We start from the raw sequence: 19,076 nt of genomic DNA, 5'->3' as shown, positions 1-19,076 counted from the left end.
ATGGAAGTCTCCCTGCCTGTCCCAGAACGTTTGTGGGGGGGAGGAGGGCTCCCCAGGAGCCAGGCAGCACAGGCTGCCCCCCGGGATAGCCAACAGGGGACCGGGAATTCACTACACCCGATCATGCATATGTAATGATCGGGTGCAGTGAATATATGAATATCTAATGAGCGGCTCGGCTCCCGGCCCCCTGCTGGCTACTCTGTGTAAAAAAAATATATATATATTTTTTAAATTAAATATATATTCATGTGCTTACAGCACATGAATAAAAATAGCATGCCCCTCCTCAGAATAAATTCCTGATTTTTTTACACCAAATGTAAAAAACAAAACACTTTATTTTAAAAGTTCATATTCCACTTCACCATAAAAAGATAGCGATTGCTACTCGGTGGATCATGGCGATAAAAACCTTGAAATGTATCTGGTCATTGAATAGGGTGATTCACCGTTTTAGTCAAAAAAATCGCCTTACAGCACGAAAATAGCACAAAATCGCCATAAAACATGGCGAATCAGCCTCATTGAATACTGCCCTTAGTCTCAGTAGTGATCACATGGCAGAAGAGGTGCATTTGTGGAGTGAAGTGGGCAGGTGAGAGTGTAAAGGGAGATAAGGTCAGAAAATGTATGTAAATGAGAGAGGAATAGATGAGGGCTTCGGAAGAGAGTGTGAGTAGCTTAATTTGGATTCAGAATGGGAGCCAGTGTAAGGCTTTTAGGAGGGGAGAGGTTGCCCTAGTACATTTGGAGAAGATGAGCCATGCAGCAGCATTGAAGATAGATTGGAGTGGAGAGAGGCCAGTTTGGACATAATTACAGTGCTGGAGATATTAAAAAGGTTTTAAAATATCAATAAGGGGATATATTTACTAAGGTTTAATTTTGTTTTTTCAATGGTTTAAATAGACAAGCAAAAAGTGCAGAGAATATTGACAGAGCCCTGATCACTGATAGGATCTTAGATTCTGTAGAATCCGCAGAGTATATAGAAAGGCAGGTAAATGCGTAAATCAATCCAAAGGATTTCTTTCCGGCCGCGAGTACCCCATAAATCGGTTGGAGACCCTTGAAAGGGCTTCAACTATTAGCAGCAACTATTGGAAGCATCAGCATTCGGGAACCCCCCTTGTGAGCCGGAGGACAGCATTTACTATTTACAATGCTGCAGCAGGAAAAAAACTAATGGTACTTGTTTCCTAGCACGGCCACCCCGATTTACATCGGGGTGGTCGTGTCGGAAAAATCGCGTTGATCGCATCGGATGCGATTTGGTCGCATGCGATGCGATCGACCCGATTATTTGATTGAATCAAATGTGAATAGGGTCCCTGGGACCCGATTTTACATTGGATTCAATGTAAAATATTCCCTAGACCCCCTAAATTTGACAACGTAAACCCCACGATAGACACCAACCCGAAGCGTGGCGAGCGCAGCGAGCCCGCGAGGGCCGGCGGTGCGCGTCCTCCGACCTTTTCATTCCCCTACTATCCACGTCGGCGTGGCGAGCCCCGGGAGGGGATGCGTATAACTTCACAGGTATACGCGTCCCCTCGCCACGCTTCGGGCTCGGTGGCTCGCCACACTATATATTCTCAACTCCACGCCGACGTGGATAGTAGGGGAATGAAAAGGTCGGAGGACGCGCACCGCCGCCCCTCGCGGGCTCGCTGCGCTCGCCACGCTTCAGGTTGGCGTCTATCGTGGGGTGACGACGAGGCTATATATAATGTGAAATGGGTCATATTGGCCCATTTCACATTTTTCACATTTTTTCCAATGTGAGATGGACTTAATCAAGTCCATCTCATCTTGTGCCATTATAATGGCACAAGACCGACGCGATGCTCACGATTTCAATGTTAAAAAATATTTTAACATTGAAGCCTATGGCAAAATCGGGGGCATCGCGTCGGTCGCGTCGGGACCAATATTAATGGTCCCGATCGACGCGATGCCCTCGATTTTTTACCTTTGCCGGCAAAATGGACCTGATTTCAAAGGAAATCAGGTCCATCGTTGGGATCGTGTACCTTAACTTAAAGGTACATGATCCCAACGATTGTGGCCGTGCTAGGAAACAAGTACCAAACTAATTGCATGGACTAACAAGTACTAACTTCTATTATATTGATGCATGTATTAACCATTTCAATTGCTGAATGAAATTTCACGTGGCTGTGAAAGAGCATGTCCTAATACATGAACTTTTCACCATTCTAAAAAAGATTACATTGGCTCTGAATGCTCAGTTAACATCAGCTGTGGGAGAGCTTGCTACGCTTTAAGAACTATGTATTGCGCTTTGGATGAATGTTTGACTAACACCAATTGGCTAGCATAAGCCTAACTTTTGTGAAACAAATATAGATTCTGTCACCCCTTACTTTGTGGGTCGCTACAATGCGTTTTTAGAATATGTTATTCATCTACATAAGTATAATTGAATGAGGTTTTTGTGTGTATGGATGTTCCACGATATCTCTCTTCAAACTTTGCACACTAGCTTATCAATCTAAATTTGAAGATGGGTTTAATCAGACGACCCCTTAATGGTGCTGTCATAAGGGTCCATGCTATATCTGTTGTTTTCATGCATTGTGAGAAAGTATGTAGTTGGGGCATGGTCAATGGGAGAGGCGTGGTCAACAGTAGGGGTCATGGCTACACCCCAGTAACAAAAATTGCAGGGGGTGCGGGCAGGTACATTTTGCCTGGGCCCCTCTCACAGACACAGGCAAAAGGTACCTGCCCCCCCCCCCCCCCCCCTCTTGACGGCACTGAATACAACACAAAAAAACAGACTCCCTTAAGTGGACCCTTAACCCCTTGAGTGGTGGGTTTTCCTGGGGCAGGACAAACCTACAAGAGCAGGTTTGTCCTTCCCCAGAAATACTCACCACAGAAGGGGCAGACGCTGCCTTCTGCAGCAGCCCCCTGGGGCTGCTACTGCCATATTTGGCTTTCTGTAGCCGGTTGAAGAAGTTTGAGGCAGCTTGGGGGGCTTAGGAGCGCTCGGGTGTTCGGGAATTCCTGTGTTTGGACGCACAAACACACGATTAACGATGGGGAGGATCGGCAACCGGGGAAAGGGGGGGGGGGTCCACGACAGGGGGATGGTGGTGCACCAGTGGTTCACTGCTGGAGGCATGGAGGCACCACTAGTGCACTCTTTCTTTACATTGGCATGCACGGAAATTTCTGAATCTGACCCGTAGTCCCTATTACACTGAAAGAATATGCGGCAAATACCTGAAAAAAATCCATTTAAACTGCAGGACTACATACTATATGCAGGACTACTACATATCTATATCTATACGGCCCTGCCCTTATATTAAGGCTGAATCAAACAAACAGAATTATCCCAAAGGGAACTTTTGAGATGGGGCATGGTGTTTGAGGAGCTATACCTCAAAAGTGACTGGACATACTGAGCTGAAATGTGGCAGGGACGCTTAGAATCGTTAACCGGTGCTGCATAACAAATTTCAGGGCAAAATAGTATAATAGCAATTGGGAGCAATCTAAACTTTCAACTGTCAGTGTTTTTCTGCCACTTCAGAAAAGGCTTTTTGACACCATTTTTTCATTATTCTATGAGGGGATTTTTGAGAAGGCATAACTCAGGGAAGAGGAAGAATTAAGACTTGGGGTTTGTTTTATTAGCTAGAGCTTGTCCCAGTGTAGTGCCTTTTGGGGTTAAGGTTTTTCAGATAGTTACAGTTTTTTTTAATTTAGTGAAATATGCCCCATTATAAAGATAGGCATTTCAACTTGTTTTGCAACGGCAGTTGGGCATGAGGAGAGAGTGCGAAGCAGTCTCATGCAGGGGGCTACACACAGTGCAGTAGACTGTACTGGGTGTGAAACATGATGTAGGAAACTGTAGGGGGGTGACACACAGGGTGAAGCATACCTGCCTACTTTTTATAACAGGGTACAGGGGATTGTATAGGTGGAAACACACAGGGTGCAGGCAATTGTACAGGTGGTGACATGCATGGTCTGTAGGGGGTGTTGTGACTAGGGGGTGACACACAGGGTGCAGGGGACTGTAGGGGGGTGATACACAGGGTCCAGGATACTGTATATGAGGTGACATGCAGAGTCTGTGGGGGGTGGTGACAGAACCAGGGTGTAGTGACTGTAGGTGAACTGAATACTGTAGGTGGTGACATGCAGGGTGCAGGGGACTGTAGGGGGTGACACAGGGTGCAGGGGACTGTAGGGGGGGTGACATGCAGGGTGCTGGTGGCTGTATAGATGGTGACACACAGCATGCAGGGGATCATAGGGGGATGTCACACAGGATGCAAGTGACTGTAGGGGGGTGACACACAGGGTGCAGGGGACTGTCTAGATGGTGAGACACAGGGTGCAGGGGACGGTACTTGTATACTATGACGGCTCCCATCGCATCCCATCACATGCCATCGCATGCCGACCTCTTCATACCCCCACTATCCACGTCGGCGTGGAGTTGAGAATAGAAACGAGCCCGATGCGTGGCGAGCCCCGCGAGGGGACGTGGATACCTTCACAGGTATCCATGTCCCCTCGCGGGCTTCACAGGTATCCGCGTCTGCTCACCACGCTTCGGGCTCGGTGGCGCGCTGCGCTCGCCACACTTTCTATTCTCAACTCCACGCCGACGTGGATAGTGGGGGTATGAAAAGGTCGTAGGACGCGTACTGACGCCCCTCGCAGGCTCGCTGCGCTCGCCACGCTTCGGGTTGGCGTTGATAGTGGGGGTGATACAGTGTGGAAAATGACATTTGGGGTGCATTTTACATGATTTGAACACATGTCCATGATTTCTGTGAAAAATGGCATTGCATCGGATTGCATCGCATGCGATGCAATTTTTCCCTGTGCGATGCCCATCGTGGGAGCCGTGATAGTATACAAGTACCCAGGGGACTTTATGGGTGGTGATACACAGGGCGTAGAGGGGGTGACAACGGGTGTAGGGGACTGTAAAGTTAGTGACACGCAGGATCTGTGGGGGATGTGACACACAGGGTGCAGGGGATCGTAAGGGAGTGACACACAGGGTGCAGGAGACTGTAGGTGGTGAAACACAGGGTGCAGGTGACTGTAGGGGGGATGACACACAGGGTGCAGGAGACTGTATATTTGGTGAAACACAGGGTCTGTGAAGGGAGGTGACACACGGTGCAGGGGACTGAATAGGCGGTGACACACAGGATGCAGGGGACTGAATAGGTGGTGACACAGAGGGTGCAGTGGACTGTAGGGGGTGACACAAAGTGTGCAGGGGACAGTATAGATGGTGGGATGGTATTGCTGATGACACAAAGGGTGCAGGGGACTGTAGGTGGTCTGACAGATGGTGCAGGGTACTGTAGGGGTGCGACACACAGGGTGCAGGGTACTGTAGGGGGTGATACACAGGGTTCAGGGGACTGTAGGAGGGTGGGCACACAGGGTGCAGGGGACTGTGGGGGGGTTGACACACAGAGTGCAGGGGACTGTAGGGGGTGACATGCAGGGTCTGTGGGGGGTATGACACACAGGGATGTGATTTTTTTTAGTCTAAATCCATGTTTATCTCCTGCACCTACAGTCCTCTGCACACTATATGTTGCTGCCCCCCACTACAGTCACTGCAACTTGTGTGTCACCCCTTAAGGTCCCTGTGTGTTGCTCCAATACAGTTCCCTATTTCATTGGAATAACAGCTCAATCACAATCCCAGTAAAATATGAAGACAAAAGCACAAAAAAATTGTAATTTATATGTTGATATTTTTCATGTTTTTTTTAAGGCAACAAAGTAGTTTGACCTAAGTTAAAAGTATAAAAATTTTGTTTGGTAAATACAAATATGTTTAGCATTTTGCACAAAACAGTGATGTTATACGAACATATTTATTAAACATTTAAAAAAATCTAATATTTATTCTTATTTTACATTTCTGAGTTAAAAAATGAAATAAAAGAAAAAGCGATGAAATTCCACAGACAAAAAACCTTATGGTTTCAAATGTCCCATTAAGGCTTCTTACACATGATTTGACATTTCAGAAACCTGTTGTAACTCTTCCACTCAAACTCCAAAAAAGCAATGAAAGTCCGATCATTAAGGCTGGCACCTTAATGGACGTGTTCTTTGCGTAATACAGATATGGTATGCCATCACAGCCTGTGGGTAAGTGCAGATTCAGCACTCACACAGAGTGAGATGGCTGTCACTCACACAATGGTGGAGCTGCTAATTCACAGATTTGTGTGCTCATTGGAATACTATACAACTGATGGTCTAAGCAGTTATGTGGTGCACCCATCCCACTCAGTGCCCACATCCATCCCATTCGGACACCACAACATTCCCATCTTGTTCCAACATCCTTCTCACTCCATATATCCATCTCATTTAGTATACACATTTAGCTCCCTCAAACATTTTGGTTAAACTATAATACCATCTATGGTATATGCATCTACACTTACTTCCATTATACGCTTCCATGCTGCTCTGTCTTACCCAAACCCTACTGCTGTGTTCTCCCAACTGTGCTAGTCTTTACTAATTTATCTGCTCCATCTATCTTTCCCCATCTGTGCCTTGTCCGTACCACCGTTTTCTTTTTGCTGCGCTGCTCAGTGTTTCCCTCTTCAACATCACTCTGCCACATTGTCTTCTCTCCCATTATCACCAGTTTTCTACCCATCCATGCCAGTGTTTTCAACCTATCTGCATCTTTATGCCTCATCCGCACCACTCTGTCTCCCTTCTGCATAATCTCCCCCCTATCTTCACCACTCTTACCCAATTCATTTAGCTGATATTGCCGACAAGGTAAGTATTGAGGTCACTGTTAGGGCTATGGCCCGGGGTGTGGTGGTGGAGTTTTAGTCCTAGCCGACACCCCAAGGATTAGGCCTAGCTGCCACTTCCAAGGGTAGGTAGAAATACTTAACCCCTTCAAGCTGCTCTGCCCTCCATCCATGCCACTGTTTCTTTCTATCTGTGCTGCTCTGTTCCCCTCATCCACACTGCTCTATCTCCCCAACATCTGTGCTACTGTCTTTCCCCCATCTGCACCATTCTCTTTACCTTATCTGTCGCACTCTGTTGCCCCCCCCCCCCACTGCATCACTCTGTCTTACCTTCCCCCATCTGCCCCACTGTTTTCCACCCATCTGTGTTGCTTTGTCCCCCATCAGTGTCGCTGAGTCTTCCCCCTATCCACACATCTCTGTCCTTCCATCCACACTGCTCGGTCTCCTTCCTCCAATCAACACCACTATTACTTCTTCTGAGCAGCTTTGTCTTCTGCTTCGACCTTTGCATAGACTGCATGTGTGTGCAAATCTGTGAATTAGCAGCTCCACCATTGTATGAGTGACAGCAATCTCACTTAGGGGCAGATTTATTAAGCTTGGTGATATGATAAAGTGTCTGAATTTTATCACCGACCAATCAGCTCCTAACTGTGAAGTTACAAACTTGGTTTGAAAAATGATTGGTAGGAGCTGATTGGCCAGTGATAAAAAAGAGACACTTTGTCACTTCACCTAGCTTAATAAATCTACCCCTCTGTGAGAGTGCTGAATCTGCACTTAGCCACAGGCTGTGATGGCGTACCATAACTGTATTGCGCAAGGAACACGTCCATTAAGGTGCCAGCCTTAATGATCCGAATTTCATTGCTTTTTGGAGTTTGAGTGGAAGAGTTACAACAGGTTTCTGAAATGTCAGATCATGTGTAAGAAGCCTTAACATAATTTTTTTTTGTCTATGGAATATATATCTATAATATCTGTCTATCTATCTATATACACACACACACACACACAACTGGCTGGGTCTCTCTCTCTCTCATATATATATCTTCTTTTTATGTTGTTGTAGATCCCTATGGCAACCCGCTCCGGCTGATGCGGGGCGCGGCGCCGATGACGTCACCCCTGGTCACCGGGACTGGGACGCCGGGGATCACGGTGAGGGTGTTTGGTGTGGGAGCTTATTTAGGTAAGTGTATTTGACTTGTCTCTTTGTACTCTGATGAAGGAGATTAAACTCCGAAACTGTTAGCACTGAAGTTGCACGGTGTCAGCTCTTCATTTCTATTGAAAAGTATTCCCTGTTTGGAGTGCCGCCAGCACCGTAGAACACTCTGCATATCTTCTTTTTGGAAGGCACCCAGGGCCATTGCATACTGTTTTTTTGGAGTGCCAGTCTCAAACACGCAGTCTATATACCCAACGACCTACATCCTTGGGATTTTGACAAGGCACCCAGCACCATCTATAACCGGAGTTACCACTCAGCACTATTCACGGGTTATTGCACTGATCTATGGAACCGCATGCAGCCAGTGGATTCACCAGGATACAGTTAAATCCTGCAGATGTACTTACGTTCTCAGGTTCTGATGCTGAACAGATTCTTTTTACTCAAAACCTAGCTACCACTGGCGGGGATGAAACCCCCGAAAGGTTATTCATACAACTATTACGTCTGAAAAAGAGAGAGATTGACTTTTTGCTTCATGGCATCACATTATCTGACTACTTTCGAGATAAGAATATACCAAGAGGTTTTCGTATTAAAAACGTGCCGACAATCGGCAGACACAATTTGGAGTTCTGTAGACGCTGGGCTGCAATCCTTAACAAAGCATCGTTCGATCTCATGCTCCTCGTCATTGAGGAGGTAGGAAAGGAACTTAAAACTACGAAGGACAAGATTCTTAATTTTGAATCGCAGCACTTAGCAACAATTAAGAACGACAAATCAGAAGATTGGACCCTGAAGCTACAAGAGCAGATTGCAAAATATCAGGCAGATCTGATTAAGTTTAAACGTGATAAAGTGGCCATTGTACAAAGAGATTACGCAGAGAATAAAGTGTACGAGTGGGTTAATAATCCCAACACCAGACAGCAACCATTTAGAGACCGGAGACGAGCCCGTACCTGGCGCCAAAAGAATTTGGATACAGAGACATCTGCGACATCGTCTGCTAGTGATACAGACCATCCAACCACTGCCGCGAGCCACGATCAACGTAAACCCCCTTTAGGGGCAAAAACGCGGGCGCGTCCAGGCACCCTAGAGCCCGGTCTAGGAGAGGGGGGCAGTGGCAGAGGATCCTCAAAGGGAAAGAGAAATCAGAAACCCTAGTATTTAACCTGTCAGCCCGAACCCTTACAAATACGGAAATGGCCGTACTTAACCGTGGACTGTCATTCGTACCCACTAATAGGCACAATCCTTTTGCAAGCAAAATTGAAATGCATAAGTTTGGACGTACACTCCGATTAAAGGAACATTTTGGTGACACAGTCACAATCCCAAGAACTTTACCCCCTTCGATCCGGGCCACATCGGTCTTTGATCCTCCATCCTCAAATGCCGCTATCAGAAGTTACAGCAATATCCTTGACAAAAAAGCATGTGCGGAATCATCAGTACATGTGCAAAGATCGATGAATATGTCTAAAGCCGAACTTAAGGCTCTTAATGAACTAAGCAAGTATGAGGACATCATCGTGAGACCGGCGGATAAAGGTGGGGCGGTAGTAGTGATGGACTTGGATCACTACAAAAAAGATATCTACGGCCAACTAGCTGATGAATCGGTGTACCGCAAACTGCCGGCAGACCCAACTGCCAATTTCAAAAATGAATTAGACCTCATTCTACAAACTGCGGTTCAGGACAACATAATCTCTCAGTACTGTATGGAAGCACTTAAAGTCACCAATCCCAAGATTCCTCTGCTGTATACTCTTCCCAAACTACATAAAGATCCCATATATCCACCAGGCCGCCCCATTATATCTGCCAGGGGATCATTATATTACTCCATCTCACAATACCTGGATGCCTACCTTCAACCAGTGATTCAGGAACAACCGGCGTATCTCAAGGATACAACCAACCTCATACTGAAACTTCAGCAATTACCAGCACTACCATCAGACAGTATACTCTGCACCATGGACGTGGTCAGTCTATACACCAACATACCTCACCAGAGAGGGTTGGCAGCCACACGGAGACTCATTATGAACAGTAATAAATACAATGGACCTGATATAGATTTCTATTTACAACTCCTTGAATGCACACTCACCCGTAATTATTTTCAATTTGATGGACAGTTTTACTTACAACTTAAGGGTTGTGCTATGGGTAGTTGTGTCGCTCCGACCTACGCGAACTCCTTCATGTTTGAAGTTGAGAGAGACATTCTATTATCTAAACCTGACCTAGCTAAACATCTAGCCCTATACCAGAGGTATATAGATGACGTCCTGATGATTTGGACAGGTCCGTACGATCTACTTCTCAGCACCCTGGATTCTCTGAATGCAGCAGATGAGAATATCAAATTCACATCGGAACATAGTTCTCAATCTATACATTACCTTGATGTATGTATCAGCATTACAGAAACGGGCCTTACTACCACACTGTACCAAAAACCCACGGACCGTAACAATTTGTTAGCAGCATCTAGTCACCATCCTCCGTCTTTGAAGAAAGGTCTTCCTTTCTCCCAATTCCTCCGAGTACGCCGTATCTGTAGCTCAGACTCAGATGCGGAAGACAAAATGAATCAGATGATGAAGAGATTCATAACAAGAGGATATAATCTTGAGCAACTTGTTAGGGCAAAACAAAAAGCCATGGGTATCCCTAGAGCTGAGACCCTTAGACCCAATGCTGCCCGCAAAACTCAAGCTGGTCGTATTCCGTTCATCAACACCTTCTCTACCCACAGTAAGGAGATGGTTGGCACTGCCAAAAAATTCTGGCCGCTGATATCTGAGGACCCCGACTTGCCCCAGTTGAGATCGGCCACCCTCCTACCTTGTTACAAAAGGGGTCGGAATTTACGAGACCTTCTGGTTAAAAGCGATGTTGCTGGCATGGGGAAGAGACCGAGCACTCACTTCCTCAGCAAAAAACCTGGCAACTATCGCTGCACGGGTTGCACTACATGTCGCTATTTAGAGACCGGTAACTCGTTCAGACATCCGCACTCGGGCCGTATTATCAAAATCCATCAAGTCCTGAGTTGTAATTGCAGGTTCGTGGTCTACGCTATCCGTTGTCCCTGCGGACTCTTATATGTGGGAAAAACCTCAAGAACATTCAAAGAACGTATGGCCGCCCACCGTTCATCGATTAAACTGGCACTTGAGGGGGCTGTATGTGATCAACCCGTACCGCGCCACTTTAAAGATCACGGTCATACCCTCCCATCATTGAGATACTGGATGCTGGAACAGGTATCCCCCCCGAAGAGAGGAGGTGACCGACATAAGCTGCTGCTACAGCGGGAAGCAGCCTGGATACAAAGACTCAATACTATCGCTCCTGCTGGACTCAATGAGTATCTCTCATTGAGCTGTTTCCTATAAACATTATTTCCATTGCTCTTCTACCACTACCTGCCGTGCTGCATCTATTATTATCACCTTTTTCCCGTATATGGCTATCATGACATTATTATGTTGCTCTTTTTCGTAAAGTAACTTGTCATGACCCACATTGTTATATCATCCTTAGATGAATTGTTGTTATATCTGTTACATTTCTTTGTATGTATCACTGGTATGTTTTTTCCTAATGCGGTTCCCCATTTCACTTTCTTCTTTTTATGTTGTTGTAGATCCCTATGGCAACCCGCTCCGGCTGATGCGGGGCGCGGCGCCGATGACGTCACCCCTGGTCACCGGGACTGGGACGCCGGGGATCACGGTGAGGGTGTTTGGTGTGGGAGCTTATTTAGGTAAGTGTATTTGACTTGTCTCTTTGTACTCTGATGAAGGAGATTAAACTCCGAAACTGTTAGCACTGAAGTTGCACGGTGTCAGCTCTTCATTTCTATTGAAAAGTATTCCCTGTTTGGAGTGCCGCCAGCACCGTAGAACACTCTATATATATATATATATATATATATATATATATATATATATTTATATATTTATATATATATAGAAGTAGAACATAGTGGCACACACTCGGATTTGCACAAGCAGAGTCAGACTACAACAGTAGAATCCTCTCAGTCTGACTCTGCTTGTGCAAATCCGAGTGTGTGCCACTATGTTCTACTTCTATTTACTCTCCTGAGTGTGGTCACCCCAGTCATTACTCTCATGTTTCATGGAGTACCGTTCATAGCATATCTATCTATATATATATATATATATATATATATATATATATATATATATATATATATATATATATATATATATAGAATAGTTGGTTTGCAGGACGGCACTCCACAGGGATGGATGCTTGCCGGTGCCAGGTCTGTATTTGTAGAAATGCAGTACACTTACCCCCCCGAAGAAGGATGAAGACCAGCACTCAGGCGGATTTCAGGTGAAGAAAATAAGAAGTTTATTCCATGTGCAGGTAAGTAGCAACAATGGCTGTCCCGACAGCCGTTTCAACTGGGCTCTAGCCAGTTGTCATCAGGGGAACAGAGCATACAGTTTACCCTGATTTTATAGACAAAATTGCGCCAAAACGAATGTAAATGAGCATCATTTGACCTCACAGTGTCAGTGCTGACGTCAGGGAAGCCCTGTCAGGTGGAGAGGGCGGGGGCGCAGGGGTGAATGACAGCGGGAATCCCCGTGCTGGCAGCCTTTGATAGGCTCGCTGCGGGGAACCCGTCATCTGCTGTATGCTTTGCCGAGTGTTGCTAGGCAACAAGCTGGGCTGCGGCAAGATCGTATGGTGTGTAGCAGTGAGGGAGCGCTCAAGGTCTAGTACGTGACCGGGCCAATGAGCGGGGTAGGGACCGGACAGTGGATGCAGACGTCAGCCCTGTCACGGAGAAGTGTACAGAGCATTTAAACAGATACGACAGAGATGACACACGGCGGTGTCAGACTGCAGATACATAAAGAAAGAAAAAAAGAAACTGCATATGCCGGTAAAGGGGGTGGCCATGGCAACAGAAATAACAAACACAAATGAAAAGGGGAATACAAGCGGCCATCGATGTCACGAATGTGGCAGTCGATATTTGAAACGTGATCACACATGTCTATGGGCACGCGGCGGTGTCCAACCTCTGAATGAGTGACTGATAGCCAAAGAATCACCACATAGATATGACTCACATATGTGTGAGTTGACACTACGGGCACACGGCGGTGTCCAACATCTTAAGCAGTAACCAGTATCCAAGGTATACGTGGTCGGTATAAACCATGATAAATGGGAGACACAAGGAGGTCTCACAGACCAAGTCGACATGTATAAGTGTCGACCCTCGGCGGTGTTACTCATGATGAGTACATAGTATATGTGGGAGGTAACACAATGATGCCTAGAGGGAGACACACGGTGGTGTCTTGTCTCTGATCGGCTACCAGTGGTCAACATGTAAAAGAGTTGACATCCAGCATAATGTAACATTTGGCAAGTAAGAAACATGTGACAGGTTATAATACAGTTACTGCAAACGGTACAGATATTGAAACAATGCAGAAATGGGGAGCGCACGGCGGCGTCCCCTCAACTGTCGACATGCATAAGTGTGGACATATAACGGTGTCACTCAGAGTCAAAACAAAATAAAGTACATAGGAGGATGTCATAAAAGAGTACCAGAGGGCCAGGGGCGGAGTATCAATAAGAAGGGGATTATAGAAAACAGCCCATCTTGAAGTCCTCGTTGAGGCCGGACGGGGCCATACAATTGAGTCTGAATATCCACTGCAGCTCTCTTTGTAAGAGCAGCTTGTCCCTATCTCCACCTCTTCTGGGTGGGGGAATGTGGTCAATGATGGCACACTTCAGTTGGGCAACGTTATGTGACTTGGAAAGGAAATGTCTTGCCACAGGAAGATTCTTTAATTCATTGTATGCATCCGTTGTAGAGAAGCTTTTCTTGATCGAGGAGCGGTGTTGACTGAGTCTCTCTTTGAGCATTCTTGTCGTCTTACCGACATATAATAGATTGCAGGGGCATTTCAGAGCATAAATGACATATCGGGAGTTACAGTCAAGGCGATGTTTGATTGAGTATGAAATCTGGTCTTGGGGGTTAACAAACTTGGGGCCAGTAATTAGAAACTGGCAATTGGAGCAACCAGAGCATTTGAATGTCCCCTTCTTCTTGCTAAGCCAGTGTACCTTGCTGGCTGGTGCCGGTTCCGGGGCAGTTTTGACCAGGAGGTCCCTAAGGTTGGGGCCCCTCCTGTACGCAAATCTAGGTGGCTGTGTGAGTTCTTTACTCAACGTGGGATCGCTGGAGATGAGGTGCCAGTGTTCCTTAACTTTTTTGCGGATGTGATCCGATGCAACCGTGAAGGTACTGCAAAAGTTCATGGTTTTAGGCATGGTAATGTTAGTGGGTGGTTTAATGCTGAGTAGGTTGTATCTGTCCAGTTCTTCCACCCGGCGTGTAGCCTCTTCGACCTCTTGTTGGTTGTAACCTCTTTCAAGGAATCTGTCACCCATGGCTTTGAGTGCCGACTTATTTCTCTCAGGGTCGGAGGTAATGCGTTTTACACGTAGAAGTTGGGAGTATGGGAGTCCTCTCTTGAGTGGTGCGGGGTGGAAACTGTCAGCATGTAACAGTGTATTTTTGTCCGATGCCTTAGAGTAGATAGAGGTTTCAATCAGAGAACCATTAAGTGTGACTGTCACATCCAAAAAGTTAATGAATTTATCACTGAAATTCATGGTAAATTTGATTGTGCTGGGAAGTGCATTGAGATAGTTCATGAATTCAAGGAGTCTTTGCTCCCCACCAGTCCAGAGAATGAATAAATCGTCGATATATCGAACAAAAAGCAAAATGTGATCGTTGAATGATTTGTTGCCTGTAATGTGTAGAGTTTCATATACCGACATGACGATATTGGCATACGATGGGGCCATATTGGACCCCATCGCAGTGCCTTGCTTCTGTAGATAGAAGCAATTCTCGAAGAGGAAGTAGTTTTTTGTGAGTATGGTTTCAATGAGGACCAGTAGATATTCCATCGGAGGCCCCGTATAATGGCTATTATCCGTGAGGAGAGAGCGACAGGAATCCAGTCCCAAGGAATGTGGGATATTCGTGTAGAGGCTGGACACATCTAGAGTGACCAGCAGAGTCCCTGTTGGGATGCTTTTCAACTGTCCGATCTTTCTCAGGAAATCGCTGGTGTCAGATATGAATGTGGGTATCTGTTTAACCACCGGCTGCAAATAAAAGTCCACAAGTTGTGAGATGGGCTGACAGAGAGAACCTCTGGCCGAAATAATTGGTCTTCCTGGTGGAGTGGTCATTGACTTGTGCACTTTGGGCAAAGTGTACAAGAAGGGAATTTTGGGATGATCTTGATGTAGGAAGTTAGCTGTTTCCTCATTGATGAAGGCATTGGTAGTGCCAATTTGTATGATTTGGTCGATGATTTTCTTATATCTCCAGGTGGGGTCAAAGTTGAGAACCTCATAGCAAGTAGTGTCTGCCAGTTGTAATTTGGCTTCCGAAATATAGTATTGGCGATTGAGAAGGACTATGCCTCCGCCCTTGTCTGCCGGCCTGATGATAAGTTCGCCGTCGCTGGTTAGGGATCTGATTGCCATTCTCTCCTCCCTTGTGATGTTGTGGTGAGAGATCTTCTGGGTTTGTATGAAGGGGTTGGTATCCCTTTTGAGCACCCTAGTGAACGTAGTAATAGACGGGTTGGCAGTGGGGGGGTCAAATGTACTCTTGCATTTCAGTCCAGTGGGTTTCGCAGTTTGGGTGATGGAAATGGGTGAAGGGGCTGGTTGTTTCAAAAAGTAGTCACGAAGTCTGAGTTGCCGTCCCAAGTGGTACATATCCACTTGCCATTTGAAGAGGTCTTGCGTCAGGGTCGGGACAAATGATAGACCCTTGTTTAGTACAGAGACCTCAGCAGGATTGAGTTGGTGGTTGGAGAGGTTGAAAACAACAGAGGCAGAGTTCATTTTGCAGCTTTCCTTTTTCCTTTTTCTCCCACCTCTGCGGGTGGGTAGAGCAGGTTTTTTGGAGGCTTGCGGGTACGTTCCCCTCTGGCCAGGTACCTAGTCTCTTGGGCATTCGAAGAGGTAGCCTCTGAGTCGCTGGTGGAGGTATGTGATCTGCTTTCAATGTCGGTAAATTGAGCTTGTGGTCGGCGTCCTTGGCCACGTCTCTGCTGTGGACGGGGACGTCTAGGCTCGATGCGAGAGAACCACGGATAGACCCTGTTTTCTTTGTAGTCAAGTTTGACAATCTTATATTTATTCTTTTTGAATTTGAGTAAGTTTTCTTTGAACTTTTCAATTTCTCTCAGAAGTTTAGATCCGAGTTCACTTGTTGGGTCCTGTATTTGTTGGTATGGTTCAGTGGCCTGAAGATCCGCGATGTCCGCTTTAATGAGCTGTAGGTCCGCAGAGGTTTGCTCAATTACTAAGAGCATTAAGTCTTGAGAACATTTGTTCAAGACATTGCACCATTTAATGCAGAATTCATTGGAGTGTCTACCCAGCGTCGGTTGATTGTGCAGTCTGAAGCCCCTTGGGATAAGGGATTCCTTAAAGTACTGCGATAGAGTCTGGCCATGTAGCTGTAATTCAACCTCTCTTTTCTTTAGTTTAAGCAAGTCCAGGTATGTCTCCTCTGGCGTGTCCCTGTCAAATGCCAAATCTATATATATATAGATAGATAGATAGATAGATAGATAGAGAGACCTAGACAGTTGTGTGTGTGTGTGTGTGTATATATATATATATATATATATATATATATATGTATGTATATATATAATATTCCAAGGTTGTGCAATGTCCAATTAAAATACAAATCTGTCCATGTATATCCACGGAATCATGCAGTGCTGCTCAATCTCTGGATAGAGGCTCACCAATGCCTCAATTTAGGGAACATGTAGGAGAAAAACCAGAAAGGCGCACAATGAGCGTAAATGTAAAAAACACTTTTACTTGTATAAATGCTCACATACATGGAAGTTTAAAATAGCAGGTAAGTTTAAGATTATAAAAACCCGGGCGGAAGGAGTGTAACTTCTCACAGGCAGGTGCACAGCGTGCAAGCAGCCAGCCTGGAAGCCGGGACTGGACAGATGGACGTCAGCAGCGTCAAAGGAAGAGTCTGCGTCACTCAGGAGAAACACATTGTCTACTATCTGTCCTGATGACGGGGGTCTGGCCCCCTGAAACGTTGACTGTCAGAGACCACTAATGGATTAAAATTGGTCTTGGAGTCCCTGAGTGGCCGTTCTTTATTTGGATACATATGGGGAGCTGCATATCACTACCGCTCTCGGTTGGTTGGCACCAGGGCAAGTAATCTGATACTGCAGCTCAGATAAGTCCTGAGTGACGGCCCTATACCCTATGCTATAATATATATATATATATATATATATATATGGGATGCAGTTAAGATCCCGGCGGTCGGGATCCCGGCGTTCAGAATCCCGACGCCGGAATCGCGACCGCCGAAATGCCGACACTTTCTCCCTCCTGGGGTGTCCACGACACACCTGGAGGGAGAATAAATTAGTGTGCCGAGCGTAGCGAGGCACCGGGCCCGCTGCGTGGCGAGCGCAGCGAGCCCGCAAGGGGGGGCGATCCACGTCCCCCCCTTGTCGGCATTTCGGCTGTCGGGATTCCGGCGTCGGGATTCTGAAGGCCGGGATCCCGACCGCCGGGATTCAATACTGAATCCATATATATATATATATATATATATATATATATATATATATATATATATATATATACAAACAATCAATCGGCACTCGCAGGGTCTTAATCAACTGAGTAAAAACTGACACGGAGGTCAAGAAATACAGCAACGTTTCGAGCCTTTATTGGCTATATACACAGAGCAACCACTGTTTAAAAAATTATTTAATTGCTGTACCTTGGCATATTTTATTGCAGGATTGCCATGGCCCATATCTGTCCCATGAAAACTGATTCATTTTATCCTCCAATGGAACATTAAACTTGTACCGTACATCTGGATTGTATAAATTTCCAACACACAAAACCTAGAAAACAAAGAAATGTGTAATAGTAAAGATTAATTTTTAAAAATACACTAAAACATTTAAACACACATTGGGGTGTATTCAATGCGGCCAGCGAGAGTTTTTTTATGGCGAAGATGGCTTGTTTTTGGTGAGAATCACCGAAAACAACCCATCATCACCGTTTAACCCCTCGCTAGCCGCTCGACATAGACTGTGTTCTGAGGGTGTCCTTACCATCAGAGAACGGCAAGGATTCCCCCGAACAGTGTGGTTAATGGCTAATACAAGGAGCCCCCTTCACAAAACCACAAGCCCCACCGTTTTGACCTCCGCACCTCGCTTTTTAGAAATAGCAAGGTGGAAACGGCGAGTGCAGGGGGTGAGTTGAATACTAAGGATGGGCTATGAAGCGAGGAATAGGCACTGCTGGCCTGATCAGCATTGAATATACCCCACTGTGTTAAGAATTTGCTTGCCAATTAAAAAAAGTAATAAAAAAACAACTTATACTGTACATTAAAAAAAAAAAACTAAAGATTACAAAATAGCAGTGCAACGTTTAACACCAGTGCCAAACCTTCAAACATTCCCTGAAAAAAACCCTCTTCAGACAAGCTTATTATATTCTGGAACTAACCACATAACCTTCATAAACCTCCTATCCAAACACATTTAGGCTACCATTCCCAAATAGAGAATCAGCCATGGCTTAAGGGGGATTTCCCATCTGCAAATGGGAGGGGGGCATGTTGCCATTGTGACTGTGGGGCAGATTTATTAAGCTCAGTGAAGTGATAAAGTGTCAATCACTGGCCAATCAGCTCCTAACTGTGAAGTTACAGGCTTGGTTTTAAAAAGCACAGGTAGGAGCTGATTAGCCGATAAAAACCAGACACTTTATCATTTCACCGAGCTTAATAAATCTACCCCTGTGTTACACAATTCCTTTGGTGAGGGTTATGCCAATGTCTAAAGAGAGTTCCCATTGTGGCTGTAATATTTACACATTCAAAACAATGTCCCCACATCTTGCTTGTACTCATTAAGTAAAATATAATTTGC

At 45.7% G+C, this 19,076-nt stretch overlaps 1 protein-coding gene across 2 annotated transcripts in view; it reads right to left on the bottom strand.

Annotated features, from left to right (window-relative positions):
* ADAMTS20 (ADAM metallopeptidase with thrombospondin type 1 motif 20) overlaps positions 1 to 19,076 on the bottom strand; it is a 243,701-nt gene that overhangs the window by 99,879 nt on the left and 124,746 nt on the right. For both annotated transcript variants that reach the window (XM_083182669.1, XM_083182670.1), the window contains one exon: positions 17,903 to 18,032. In XM_083182669.1, coding sequence (XP_083038795.1) covers positions 17,903 to 18,032 — 130 coding nt within the window. The remainder of the gene's footprint in view (positions 1 to 17,902; positions 18,033 to 19,076) is intronic.

Source organism: Crinia signifera, chromosome 4, assembly GCF_055691185.1.
Source record: "Crinia signifera chromosome 4, ASM5569118v1, whole genome shotgun sequence".
Lineage (NCBI taxonomy): Eukaryota > Metazoa > Chordata > Amphibia > Anura > Myobatrachidae > Crinia > Crinia signifera.
This window is presented reverse-complemented; position numbering and strand designations above follow the sequence as displayed.